The 13,263-nt window shown below is 53.3% G+C and overlaps 1 protein-coding gene across 2 annotated transcripts in view; it reads left to right on the forward strand.

Annotated features, from left to right (window-relative positions):
- Window positions 1–13,263, forward strand: part of SYNJ2 (synaptojanin 2) — a 103,632-nt gene that overhangs the window by 52,796 nt on the left and 37,573 nt on the right. For both annotated transcript variants that reach the window (XM_039252082.1, XM_039252083.1), the window contains exons 6-8: window positions 5,826–5,887; window positions 10,066–10,162; window positions 12,476–12,648. In XM_039252082.1, the coding sequence (XP_039108013.1) occupies window positions 5,826–5,887; window positions 10,066–10,162; window positions 12,476–12,648 (332 nt within the window). The remainder of the gene's footprint in view (window positions 1–5,825; window positions 5,888–10,065; window positions 10,163–12,475; window positions 12,649–13,263) is intronic.

Genomic DNA, 13,263 nt, shown 5'->3' on the forward strand with positions numbered 1-13,263 from the left:
AGTCTTAGCCTGTCTCTCTGATGTGACTCCTGTCTTGGCCAATTGCAAGCTAGCAGCTTGACGTCACTGCGCTTGATGCTGGGGAGTGTCGCACACGCAGTCGGCAGGCAAGCTGGAGGGAGCTGGCTGCAGTGTGCACCGAACCCCGCGCGGGCAGGTTCCGGGGGTGGGGGGCAGGTCACCCACAGGTGCGCGAGGCTTCAGTGTGGGGTGGGGGCAGGAAGACTGCAGGTAAAGACCCCAGGCAGGACCATTGCAGCGATCCAGAGGGGAGGAGACTTTACCACGGGAGGCCGGTGGCGCGCAGGGACAGGTGCCGAGATCTCCTTTGTGGCTACAGGACTTTCTCGGGTGCCGTGTGGACTCTGCTTTGACTCTCACAGCCATGCGTTCTTGAGACCTGCTGCCCCCCTGCCCACTCCCCCCGGCTGCGTCTGTGGTTTCTAAGATAAACCCATGGTGTCAAAGAGCAGCCAGGGCTCATTGGCCAAGTGTGCACTTACCTCGGAGGCTCGGAAGATGGTGAGGGGAGAGAGGGGATCCTGAAGGCGGCGGTGGCCATCAGTCCTGTGTGTGTGTGTGTGTGTGTGTGTGTGTGTGTGTGTGTACATGTGCGCGCATTTTATATTTGAGTGTAGTTGACCTACAGGTCAATGTTAGTTTCGGGAATACCACCTAGTGATTCCCCATCTCTACATTCTGCTTCACCGACCACAGGTGTAGCTACTGTCTGTCCCCATACAAGCTATCACGGTACCATTGACCGTCTTCCCTACGCTGTGCCTTTTAGTCCCGCCTTACTCAGTCCACGGCTGGAAGCTGGCCCATCAGTCCACGGCTGGAAGCTGGAAGCTGGAAGCTTCCCCCCATTTTGCCCATCCCCTCCCTCCCAAGGCTCCTCCTCAAGGCTTCTGACACACAGTAGCCTCAGGACTGGGTGACAGCATAGCAGTGCAGGTCACTGTCAGCGGGACAGATGTGGCGGCCACACGTGAGGCCTGAAGCCAAAGGGATGCTGGTGGAAGGGTGGCCTCCTGAGAGACTGGCCAAGGCTTCAGCCTGGGGCCCTCTCCGCCTGAGGAGGCTGTGATGCTTGAGGAAGCAGAGCACCCGTGGCCTTGGCCACGGCTACTTGTTTCCTTGTTGGCTCACAGGCCTGTGCAACCCTGAGCAAGAAGGAATCAGGGAGGATGAGAGGAAGCCAGAGCCTCTTAACCTGGAGCGCACCTGCCTGCACGCAGCGTCCTCGCCCCGCACAGCTCCGACTCCTCCCCCCCCCCCCACAGATTTTCATTCAGTCTGAGAGTTTGCATTTCTTTTTTGTTTTTTAATGTTTATTTATTTTGAGACAGAGGGGCAGACAGGGGAGGGGCAGAGAGAGAGAGAGGATCCCAAGAGGGCTCCTCATAGAGCCTGACACAGGGTTCGAACTCATGAACTGTGAGATCATGACCAGAGCTGAAATCAAGAGGATGTTTAACCCACTGAGCCACCCAGGCGCCCCCGAGAATTTGCATTTCTAACGAGCTTCCCTGAGGGTGCTGATGCTGCTGGCCCAGGGACCACCCTTTGAGAAGCACTAGAGTCGGGGACCCATTCTGCCCATTTACTGCCCTGGTCCTTCATTGTGGGTGGTGCCCTTGACTTCTGGGTGTTCTCAGGGACGTTTGTCGCCAGCAGTGACACTGAGCTGACCGCTGTAAGGGACGGAAATATCCTGCCTGGCCCCATCCACAGGGATGGTTATCAAAGTCTGAAGTGACCGGGCCAAGCCGTGGCCCAGAAGGGACGTGCTGTGGCCCAGGCAAGCTGTGCCCTCTCCACTCTGGGAGACCCCAGGTTGCTTTCTGTCTGGTACTCACCTTCCCCAAGGCCCACCGATGTGCTCGAGAACCTGTCGCCTCCCACCCTGTGGCTCTGCTTGTCCTCAGTCGCTGTGTAAGAGCATGGTGCCCATCAAATTAATTTGCACTTGTTACACAGACTTGGTAATAACCTTGAAGTGTGTTCCTGGCCTTTCTGGACCAGCAGCATTCTAGGCCGGGAATTCAGGGCCTCCCATCTCTTTCTCATCTTTCCATGCTACTCAGTGTCGCGTTGACTCCAGGTGGCGGGGTGAGCTCACTAACTCCATTCTGGACTGAGTAACTGTTGTAATGGAGGAACTTAGAGCCCAGAAGTTGGACACTCTTGGGTCCAGTCATCTGTGGCTGAAATTCCTACCTGTGTAGAAGAAACTTTGGATTTTGATTCAGGGAGAGGGAGACGTGTCCAGTAACAGAATTTGTCGTGACTAAAAACCAGGCTTCTAAGCCCTGAACCATTGTTTTTTCTATTCTCCCCTCACTGTGTTCCTCTGGGAAGGGCTCTAAAAACAGCCGCAGCTTATCCAGGGAGATTTTTTTGCCCTGATGGACGGGCTGACTCCCAACAGGCAGCCCCTTCTCTTGGGTTTCAGTCCTCAGGGGTCTCCCGGATGGTGGCTGAGAGGAACTTAGCCCTGCTTTCCACAGGCACCTGCCTTGTAAGTTTAGAAGCAAGACAGGAGCTAATCAACCTTAGGGTATGGGATGGAGCAGTCTTCTCAGAATTGGGATTATGGAAGTTTCTGGAATTATCAAGTCTCCTCAGCCAGGGATTGATGCCCTTGGGAAAAGGAACAAAGAATAAACACGGCAGCAAAGTGAAAGCAGTTGGTTTAGCCTTTTCTAAGAACTCCCAAGATTACTTAGGACCAAAAGCGATTTGGGACTTTATTTGTAGAATCATTTAGACGGACACACTTAATCTCAGTAGTTTCTAAACCTGTTGCTGAGAAGCTAGTCGTCTAGAGTGGCTCTTTCTTCAGGTGTGAGGAGGAACTGATGTATTACCTGTGACAGTAAGACTTGTAAGTAACACTCCACCCACTTTCAACTATGTCTGATGGTGTAGACAGTCCAGCGACACTATGTTCAGAATGCTCATGGGGCGCCTGGGTGGCTTAGTCAGTTAAGCATCCGACTTTCGCTTAGGTCATGATCTCGCGGTTCATGGGTTCGGGCCCCGCGTCGGGCTCTGTGCTGACTGCCAGCTCAGAGCCTGGAGCCTGTTTCAGTCTGTGACTCCCTCTCTCTCTGACCCTCCCCTGCTCATACTGTCTCTCTCTCTCTCTCCTAGAAATAAATAAAACATTAAAAAAAAATTAAAAAAAAAAAAAAAAGAATGCTCACCAGCAAGCAAAGCCCAACAGTGCCCTTCGAGAAACCTTGTGTCTTAAAATGTTGTCAGACTTCGGGCGCTGGGGGGCTCAGTTGGTTGAGCGTGCAACTTCTACTCAGGTCATGATCTCACACTTCAGGGGTTCGAGCCCCACGTTGGGCTCTGTGCTGACAGCTCAGAGCCTGGAGCCTGCTTCAGATTCTGTGTCTCCCTCTTTCTCTGCTTCTCCCCTGCTTATGCTCTGCCTGTCTCTTTCTCTATCTCAAAAATAAATAAACATTTTAAAAAATTTAAAAAAATGATGCCAGACCTATAGGAAGAGGAGAGAGAGCCCCCATGTCCTGTCCCCACATTCTCTCTGCGTTAGCCTTTTGCCCCCCACACATGCTGCCCGTTATTTTCTGAATCACTGGAGAGTAGTTTGTACACATCATGTCTCCTTACTTTGTACATCAGGACATTTTTCCTAAGAGCAAATATGTTCTCTTGCATCACCGCAGGAGAGGTGCACACGCAGCACGTGTGACAGTGACACAGTAATGTAACATCCAGTCCACACTCCAGATTTATTGGTTGTCTCTGTAGTGTCTGTCAGGGCACCTTGACCCCTTCGGTCTGGGATCCAGGCCAGGACCCTGGCCTGCGTGTAGCTGTCCCAGCTCTAGTCTCCTCTGATCTGGGTCAGTATCTTTCCCCTCCTGTCTCCTGTGACATTGACATTTTTGGAGAACACGTGCCTTCTTTTTCTTTAAGTCGGAAGTGCCTCAAGTGGGGGGTTCCAGATGTTTCATTGAGATCAGGTTTAGGGTGTGGATCCCTGACACCACATCGTTGTCAGAGTGTCCCATGTGGAAGCCCACGGTGTCCACATGCCCCCTCATTAGTGATGTTAATTTTGGTCACTCAGGCACGGTGCTACTCTGTTTCTTCACTTAACGTGTCTTCCTTTTCCACTGACAAGCATCCAGGAGAGATTCTGAGACCGTGCAAGCACCCTCTTCCTCATCAGCCTCTCCCTTAACATTTATGATCAGCAGGTGCCTTTTGCTGAACCATCCTTTACTATGGTGGCTGTAAAATGGTGATTTTTCTTCCCCCACCACTCTCTCCGCATTTATCCGTTGGTGTTCACCTATAAGGAAAAGCCCTCCCTTCTCCCCTATCCACCTGCCCACCTCTCTGTCCACTCACTCAGCCAGCCAGCCAGCTGGCTCTCATCTGTGTAGATTCATGAATTCCTGTTTTATTATCAGATTATAATCCATTACTGTCCTTTCTAGTTCAGTGATCAAATTGTCCCAGATTGGTCCAGAGAGAGCCTTCCAATCTGCCTCCAGTAACAATATGTAGTTGGTTTTATTCATTTTGAGAGAGAGAGAGAGAGAGAGAGAATGAGCATGAGTGGAGGAGGGGCAGAGAAAGAGAGAGAGAATCCGAAGCAGACTCCATACGCACTGCTAGCACAGAGCCCAACACCCATCTGGAACCCATGGACCATGAGATCATGACCTGACCCGAAACCAAGAGTCAGATGCTCAACCAGCTGACCCCCCAAGCGCCCCATAACAATATGTAGGTTTAAATTTGTTTTTTAAACTTTTTATTTTAAATAGGTAATTCTAAATAATAAGGCAAATTAGTTTGCAGGTAGCCATAACTCAGGTTTTGGGGAGGGAGGTCAGGGTCCCCGGAGTTGCAGAAGAGGCTGAGAAGTGGTTTCTTGCTCCCTGATTGGCTTAGCCTCACCTCTGCTCTGCAGGTCTGACATGGGCCTCATGGGCTGACCCTGAAGTTTCTCTTCTGCCTTTGGAAGAACTCCAGCTAGGGGAGTTCTAGTGTTAATTTTTTGAGGACCCTCCACACTGTTTTCCAGAGCAATAGCACTGCTGGGAATTTACCCAAGGGACACAGGAGTGCTGATGCACAGGGGCACAAGTACCCCAATGTTCATAGCAGCTCTCTCATCAATCGCCAAATCACGGAAAGAGCCTAAGTGCCCATCACCTGAGGAATGGATCAAGAAGATGTGGTTTATCTATACCATGGAATACTGCATGGCAATGAGAAAGAATGAAATCTGGCCATGTGTAGCAACACGGATGGACCTTGAGGGTGTTATGCTGAGCGAAATAAGTCAGGCAGAGAAGGACACATACCATATGTTTGCACGTATAGGAGGATTAGGAGGAACTTAATGGAGGACCATGGGGGAGAAGAAGGGGGGAAATAGTGGGGGAGAGGGAGGGAGGCAAACCATGAGAGACTCCTGAATGCTGGGCAGATGGGGGTGGGGGGAGAACATGGGGGGTGATGGGCATGGAGGAGGGCACTTGTGGGGATGAGCACTAGGTTAATATGGAAACCAACTTGACAATAAACTGTTAAAAAAGAACTCCAACCGGCGCGGTCCATGCTGCATTAGGACCAGGCTGCAGCATGTACAGCCGGGCTTGGGCTTTGAGACCTGAGTTCGGGGCCGGCCTTCCTGATCTGTGAATAGGTCACGGAGGGGGCGAGAGGCTGCCACGTGCAGCCTGGCTGGCCGGGAGGGGCCGTGGGAGGACCATCATTCCCTGGGTTCGTGGAAGAGGAGGAACCGCTAGTATTATTTCTCTTTGTTTTAGGTTGGCTCTCATCATCTGAGACTCAACAGAGGCCTGGAAGCCAACGCCCCTGCTTTCGACAGGTAGGATTGTCTGGGACCATCCTTGGGAGTCTTGCCTCCCATCAGACAGCGGCCCGAGGGACAGCGTGCAGGGGGAGGGGCCTGCCCCAAACCCCGGCCTGCATCTGCCTTTCACTTTGGTTCTTTGTACAAGAAGGGGGTTTTCAAAATGCGATATTTAGTGGCTCTCAGGTTTCCCTGAAAGTTCATTACTACTGAGGTTACACTTGGCAGTTATTTTATCTTACCAGTTCCTTCTTAATGAAGCTTTATTCCTTTGTCCTAGTTAACAAGGGATAATCTATAGGATATTTGTAGCTGCTTGGTTTTCTTTTAAAAGTGATATATTTCAAGACTTAAACAAACGGTAGTATAGAAAGGTATAAAGTGAGAAGTTAAAAAGTATTCTAACTTCCAATTCCCACTACTAAAGATTTCACTATTAGTTTTTACATAGCATTCTAGAAGAACATTGGGCAGATGAGATTTCATTTTCTTCTTCTTTTTTTTTTTAATGTTTATTTTTGAGAGAGAGAGAAAGCACAAGCAGGGGAGGGGCAGAGAGAGGGAGACAGAGTGCCAACCTCGAACTCACAAACCACAAGATCACGACCTGAGCTGAAATCAAGAGTCAGATGCTTAACCAGCTGAGCCATCCAGGCGCCCCTAGAGTTCGTTTTCTAAACCACAGGCTGGACCCTTACACATTCACTGTCACACAACTTGCTTAAGAACAGCCGTCGCTAACCTAAACAGTAACTTGTATTTGACGTGGTCCATCGCTTCTAAAAATATTGGTGATTTTGATCTAAATACTAATTTAAAAAATTAGTGAATGTCATAAAAATGCCAGGAGTGATTTTTTTAAAACGTTTCAGTCGTTCTGCCTGAATCTCGATCTGGACCTTCAGTCCACGTGCACACTTGCTGCTTTCCACAGATGGGTAACAGCAGCTCGGCCGTGACCCCCGGTGCACACGTTAACAACCAGTGACCTTTCCCTCTGAGGACACGTGAAGTCTGCTGATGCGGATGCTGTTGCCTGCGTTCAGACCACTCTTAACGTGTCCTGTGCACTGTGTGCATGGAGACCCTGATCTGCATTCCATTTTCTCAGGAAACAGAAAACATAGTGGAAAATGTCCTTGCCCCCGAGCTGACCATAAGTAAGTAGAAAGGAAGACACCTGCTCGCTGGGCTTGTTTCAAAAGCCTTGTGTTTATGGGCTTTTAAAAACTATGTATATATTTTAGAACATTTACACCCACTTCAGCATTGTTAATTCTTGCTAGCATGTGGTGTGTGCACCCAGGGGGATAAGCACCCTTTTTTCTCAAGGAGCCCCTTCAAGACTGTAAGCCCTTTGGGGCGCCTGGGTGGCTCAGTCGGTTGTGTCAGACTTCGGCTCAGGTTGTGATCTCGTGGTTCTTGAGTTCGAGCCCCGCGTTAGGTTCTGTGCTGACAGCTCGGAGCCTGGAGCCTGCTTCGGGTTCTGTGTCTCCCTCTCTCTCTGCCCCTCCCCTGCTCACGCTCTGCCTCTCTCTGTCTCTGTCAAAAATAAACATTTAAAAAAAAAAAAAAAAGGACTGTAGGCCCTTTGACCACTGAAAATGTGGCTCACTGCGCTTTGTTCCTAAAGCTTTCTGGCCGGAGGCAGCCGAGACCACGTGCACTCACGGGGCAGGAGCTGCCTGGCCTCTCACTGGGTGCTGCCACGATGCACTCATTTCAGTCACGCGTGGGAGCGCAGGCACCCGATTCTCTAGCAGATCCACCGTGGTGGGTGCCGGGGGTCCCCCTGAGGAGCTGAGCTGGGGGTCCCTGGAGGTGCCCCCTGACACATCTGGGAGCTCTTAAGAGTTTCTCTGTTCTTCGATGTGCTTGGTCCAGAGTAAGTCCCTTACGCGCCCACCTGCCCCCACACAAACCCCGTTCCCTGGGTGGTTTCAGCCCCCAGAACACCTGTGGCCAGTGCCGTGCATCCGGTAGGTTCTTCACGGTTGCCTCTTGCCCACCTGCCGTCTGTGGGAGGGAAGGGGCCCCTCTGGCTGTGCGGGCCTGAGGAGGGTCTTGTCTGCTGGTAGAGTTTGGATGGAAGCATTAGCCCCTTCACCGGGGCGGTGCCTGGGTCTCCCCGGTGGGGACGCTGGACCCCTGCTCCTTCCTCCCCCTCTGTGCTCCGAGCCGCCCACATCTGCAGTCGCAGGGTGGACACCAGGCTGTGTTTCCCTGCTGGCCCCTCACCTCTGCCCTCGGTGTGAGAAAGACGCTGTCAAACAGAACCCAACGTGACTTCTAATTTCCCAACCCCCAACCCCAGGTTTTCCGCGGAGCTCCGCGCAACAGTGAGATGGGCATGCAGGGGTAGGGCCCTGGGTGTGCAGAGCAGGGAGGCCAGGCGGAGTCTCTTACTGGCCTCAGTGTGGGCTCCCACCCCCCCACCCCCAGCCCTGAGGTGAGTCTTAGCTTATCACCGATCGGCGTATTACCACCTTCAACATGAAAAGGAAGGAAAGAAAACCCAACTCCTGTGTACCAGGCGCTGTGCTTGTCACTTTTCTTTGTCCTTTTAGTGCTTAAAACATTTTTTTTGTGACGGAGGCTTAGCTTTCTGGTACAGAGGACTCGCTCAGAGGGGACGAGTGAATTAATCGGTGGTGCTTGGGCTGCGGACATGAGTGATGACCCACCCTGTTGCTCTCCCAGCTCTGGGTTTGGAGTCCGTTGTGACGCAGGTGCAGGAGCTGGCAGGGGGGGCGGGGGGTGTCACACGGCACCTGGCGTCTGACGGGCCGCGCTGTGGGAGGCAGCTTGCACACGTGGCCACGGCGGGCTTCCTCGCACTTCAGCCTTGAATCACGGTGCCCACTCGGTGGCCGGCAGAGCTGGGCAGCTCAGATTTGCCCCCCAGCGCGGAGCCTCCTCCCCTTTGGCTCCGCGTGGCTGACCTCTGGCCAGGACGCGGCTTCCCCAGGCCCGCGGACCCAGGAGAGCCCGGAGGGGCTGAGCCACGTGCCTTCCGTTTCTTCTGGGACCTTCACCGGGGCTGCTCCTGGGGACAGAGCATGGGCTTGTGCAGCGGCCCTGACTGCGCCGATCCAATGAGCTGCACCTCTTCCTGGGACAGGGGATGGGGGGCCGCAGGGAGGGCAGGCTGCCAGGGGCATCACTAGAGAATTCCTCCACGTGGAGCCAGGAGCTCATCCTCAGCTAGTCAGCAGACGACCTGCATTCACAGTGCCCCGTTCAGGATCCATATCCACCTATACTCTGCTAATCCCTCAAAGTTGGCAAGGGAGAATTTTCTTTTCCTTTATTGGGCTAAACTTGGCTCTTTCGTGCTAATTAACTTAAAATGGGTTTATAAAACCCATTTTTTTTATAAACCCATATAAGATGGGTTTATAAAAGAAACCTGTCACCCTAGAAATTTGGAAAACTCAAGAGTGTATAAAGAAGAAAAAGAATTTTAAGTCACGTAAAATTCCACCGTTTTTACCAGTGTGTGGTGTGCCATCTTCTAGCCTTTTTTCCATATTTAGGCGTAAAGATGGCATGAAGAAAATACAGTTTACATCTGCTTGTTGCATTGTCTTCCCCGTGTTTTTTAAATTATACTTAAGCATTCCTACCATGATTAAGATTATAGAGTTAACTTTTCAAAAGCTAGTAATAAAAGATAAATATTCATCTCTCCTGAATATTTCAACATTTGTATTTTTAAAAGTCCCTGATCTATGAATATTTTCCTAAAGCTTAAAATTTTACTGTGCCTTCTTGTTTGGGTTAAACGTGATGAAATATAGCACTTAGTTAAACGTTAGACACTGAGGTTAATAGCCCCCCACACCAGCTTTTCTAGATTAGGTACCAAGTGACATTAGGAAGGTACCAAGTGACATTAGAGATTCATTTCACAGACGCGCATGTTGCCTGTATGAAGCTCTCTTAGCTGTTCTAGATCTAATGATGGAACTTTACAGAAAGTCCGGCATCTCCTTTGTCTCGTGTTCTGCTTGTTGAGAAGTCTGATATGCTGTGAGTTCTTCTCGGCCTGAGCCTTTCATGCACATAGAGAACAGCTCAGCCTGGACCACTGGTGCCACACAGGTCGCTCCTGTCCCCTCTCCCCTCGAGGGCAGAGCTGTCGGTTTGTGTCCTGGTGCCGCAACTCATGGTGCCGCCCTGTTCCATTGCAGGCACATGGTGCTTCTGAAGGAGCAGTATGGGAAGCAAGTGGTCGTGAACCTGCTGGGGAGCAGAGGCGGAGAGGAGGTGCTCAACCGAGCCTTCAAGGTAAACGCCCCGGGGGTGTGGGGTGAGGGAGATGAGGGGCCCCTGCCCAGAGGCAAGGCTCCTCACCGTGTCTGGGGAGTTTTCTCCCACCAGCTCCGCATCCTTCGGCGATTTGGGCTCCTGATGTATGAAATTTAACGTTTGTGAACTGATGGTTAGAGAATTTGCTCAAAGTCAAAACACAGCCTCTCCCTCCTCCAGCTGCATTTCCCCCAGACTCGCCCTGGGGCTCGGAGGGTTCTGCATAGCTGAGCCAGCCCTTTGCTTGGCTTTCTTGGACACACATACACCCGCGCTCGTTTGGGCTTCGCCCGCAATCCCCGACTGCTCAGGGCGCCTGAGCTCCCCCTTCAGTGCTTGCTGCTGGCCAGCGCCCCCTGGCGAGCTCACCCAGATGCCCGCGGAGCTCGGGGTGTAATGCTGTGCAGGGCTCCTGCTCACTTTAAAGTGGAGAATCATACATGATTTCCTGCTGCTAACTTCAGCCTTCAAGTCTTCCATCCCTGTCTGGGCCGCACCTGAAAGCGGCTTCCTTTGCCTGGCTCCCCACGGGCTCCCTGAGGCTGTCTGGGCACTTTTGGGACTGGTGGCGGGGGAGGGGCCTACGCAGGGAAGGAAAGAGAGGCCTCCTTGTTCCCAGAGTCTAATACGTGAAAAGTTCCAGAATGAGCTCCACGCCCCTGTCCCAGGGCCCATGTCCCCCATTTAACAGAGAGAAGCCCTCTGGTTGTTCCAAGGTCAAGGAAGCTGCATGCGGGGAGAGTGAAATCGGACCTCTCCTCCTGGGAAACCTCACGGAAGGAAGGCGGTGTTTGCTGCCTTCCTGACCCCTGACCTCTGGCCCTTAGTTGCTGAACCCAGTGGGTGCTTGGAAAAGCCATATGCTCAGAGCAGACTTTCTGATGGCCAGTTCCACTTGGCCAGACCTGCTTTTCCTGTTTGGTGTGTTGCCGTTGGCAACACGCTCCCCGAGTAGCCTCCCCCCCACCCCCCACCATCCTGGCAGCAACGGTGACAGCTTACTTTAAGGGATCAGTAGAAAACCCAAGGATCTCTTTTCTCTTTATGTAATGAGCTGTGGGGAGAGGACATCCTTAGCAGTCCCCAGCAGCTGGTGGCACTGTCCCCTCCCCTGCTGACAGGCTCCTCTGTCACTAGTGGGGCGGGAGGCAGCCGTGGTCCAGTGGCCCGGGAGGAGGTGGATGCCACCTGGAGGTGACCGGCACCGGCTGGTGTCACATAGAGCTGTGGCTCCCGAGGCCCCGAGGCCCTTGCACCGGCTGCCAGCTTGTAACCTGCCGTCCTCAGGCCACAGCGGGACAAGGTGCTCGCCCCAAGATGTAAAGTCGCTAGAGGTACGCTAGTCAGCTCCGCGGACTTCTTTTCCGCAGTGAGACGTTCCTGATGCCCAGAGCCAGGCGCTGATCGGCCTCTGGCTCACAGTGGGTGGGCACTTTGAGTTGGAGGGACCGCAAGCCTCGAAGTCCGTCTAGTCTTTCAGGGTCATTAGACTCTCTGGACAAGTCTGACCTGAAGCGACGCAGGAGGGCCCGGGGTGGGACAGGCCAGGGACCAGGAGCCCTGACGAGGCCCCCGTTCATCTTCCACCAGCGGGCTCTTGAGAGAGCTAGGGAGTTGCGGGGAAGGTTCCTCGTGTGGAAGGGAGGCCTCTGTCGGGAGCGCGGAGCTGCCGGAGCCCACCTGCTGTGGGTCTCTGGCCCCGCGTCCCCTCCAGGCCGTGTGCCAGCCTGGGCCCGCTGGCCCTGACCGCCCATCACCCCCACCCTGCAGTTTCGCTGGGCTGTGTCCTGGCACCTCCCCTCACAGGGACCCAGAGGCCCTTGATGGGAGAATCAGACACCTCTGAGCCCACCCACCTGAGGCTTGCGCTTGTCAGGATGGGACTGGTTACCATGGCAACAGGGAGCTGGATTATGAGCTCCACAGCCTGCTGGGCCAGCCCTTCCCTGACGGCCCGGGGGCTTGGGTGCCCGCAGAGCAGACTGGTCCTTCCATCATCAGCGGGAGGGTGATGTCCGTACGGGGCTGTGAGCTGCCCCGGGAAGCCCGACCGCCTCTGGCTGCGCTTTGCCCGGGGTGGGCCTTCTGCCCCTCTGCAGGCAAGATGCTCTCTGCCGTATGGTCCTCCGGGTCTTTGCTCTTCCCTCGGGATCTGGGCCAGTAGACGGCTTGGGCCGCCATATGCCTTAAGGCTGACCCGCGTGCCCGAGTGAGTGCCTTGGGCGGCCCCACGGGCTCCACGCTGCGCCCTTCCCCTCTTTGCGCTGACACCCTCCCCCTTTCCTCTTTCAGAAGTTGCTCTGGGCTTCTTGCCACGCCGGCGACACGCCTATGATAAACTTTGACTTCCATCAACTTGCCAAAGGCGGGAAGCTAGAGAAGTTGGAGAACCTGCTGAGGCCCCAGCTGAAGCTCCACTGGGATGACTTTGATGTGTTCACCAAGGGCGAGAATGTAAGTCCACGGTGAGTCTCCACCTGCGTCTTCATGCTCCTGCCTGGTGACTAGCGGGGGGTGGAGGGGGGGGCTCCGGGGCTGGGCGCCCCCCTTGCCACTCTGCTGCCCTTGCAGTTTCCTGGAGCACAGACTCAGGGATGTGTGGGGTCCTAGGTTCCAGCCTCCTCCTTCCCACCATCAGAACATGGTCTTGAAGTTTGTAAGATGGTAAAGCACGGTTTTCTGGCAAAATAAATTATTCATAAAAGGACTAGGTTAAAACGTGGAGTTATGGTGACCATAGAACTTACTGTCCAGGGGCGCCTGGGTGGTTCAGTCGGTTGAGCATCCCATTCTTGATTTCAGCTCAGCTCATGATCTCCTGGTTCGTGAGTTTGAGTCCCATATTGGGCTCTATGCTGATAGCACAGAGACTGCTTGGGATTCTCTCGTTCCCCCTCTCTCTACCCCTCCCGAATAAACATTAAAAAGAAAAAGAACTTATCATCCAAACTGATGAAAGCCCATGTGAGTGAGAGGGACAGCTGGTGTGCGCCCCATTGGCTGAGGACACTGGGGTGTGGGCTGAGCAGGAAAAGGAAGCCTGCTTTCCTCAAGTCACAATGCGGTCCGTCCTCGTTATT

Source organism: Hyaena hyaena, unplaced genomic scaffold (assembly GCF_003009895.1).
Source record: "Hyaena hyaena isolate Hyena2069 unplaced genomic scaffold, ASM300989v1 scaffold_405, whole genome shotgun sequence".
Classification (NCBI taxonomy): domain Eukaryota; kingdom Metazoa; phylum Chordata; class Mammalia; order Carnivora; family Hyaenidae; genus Hyaena; species Hyaena hyaena.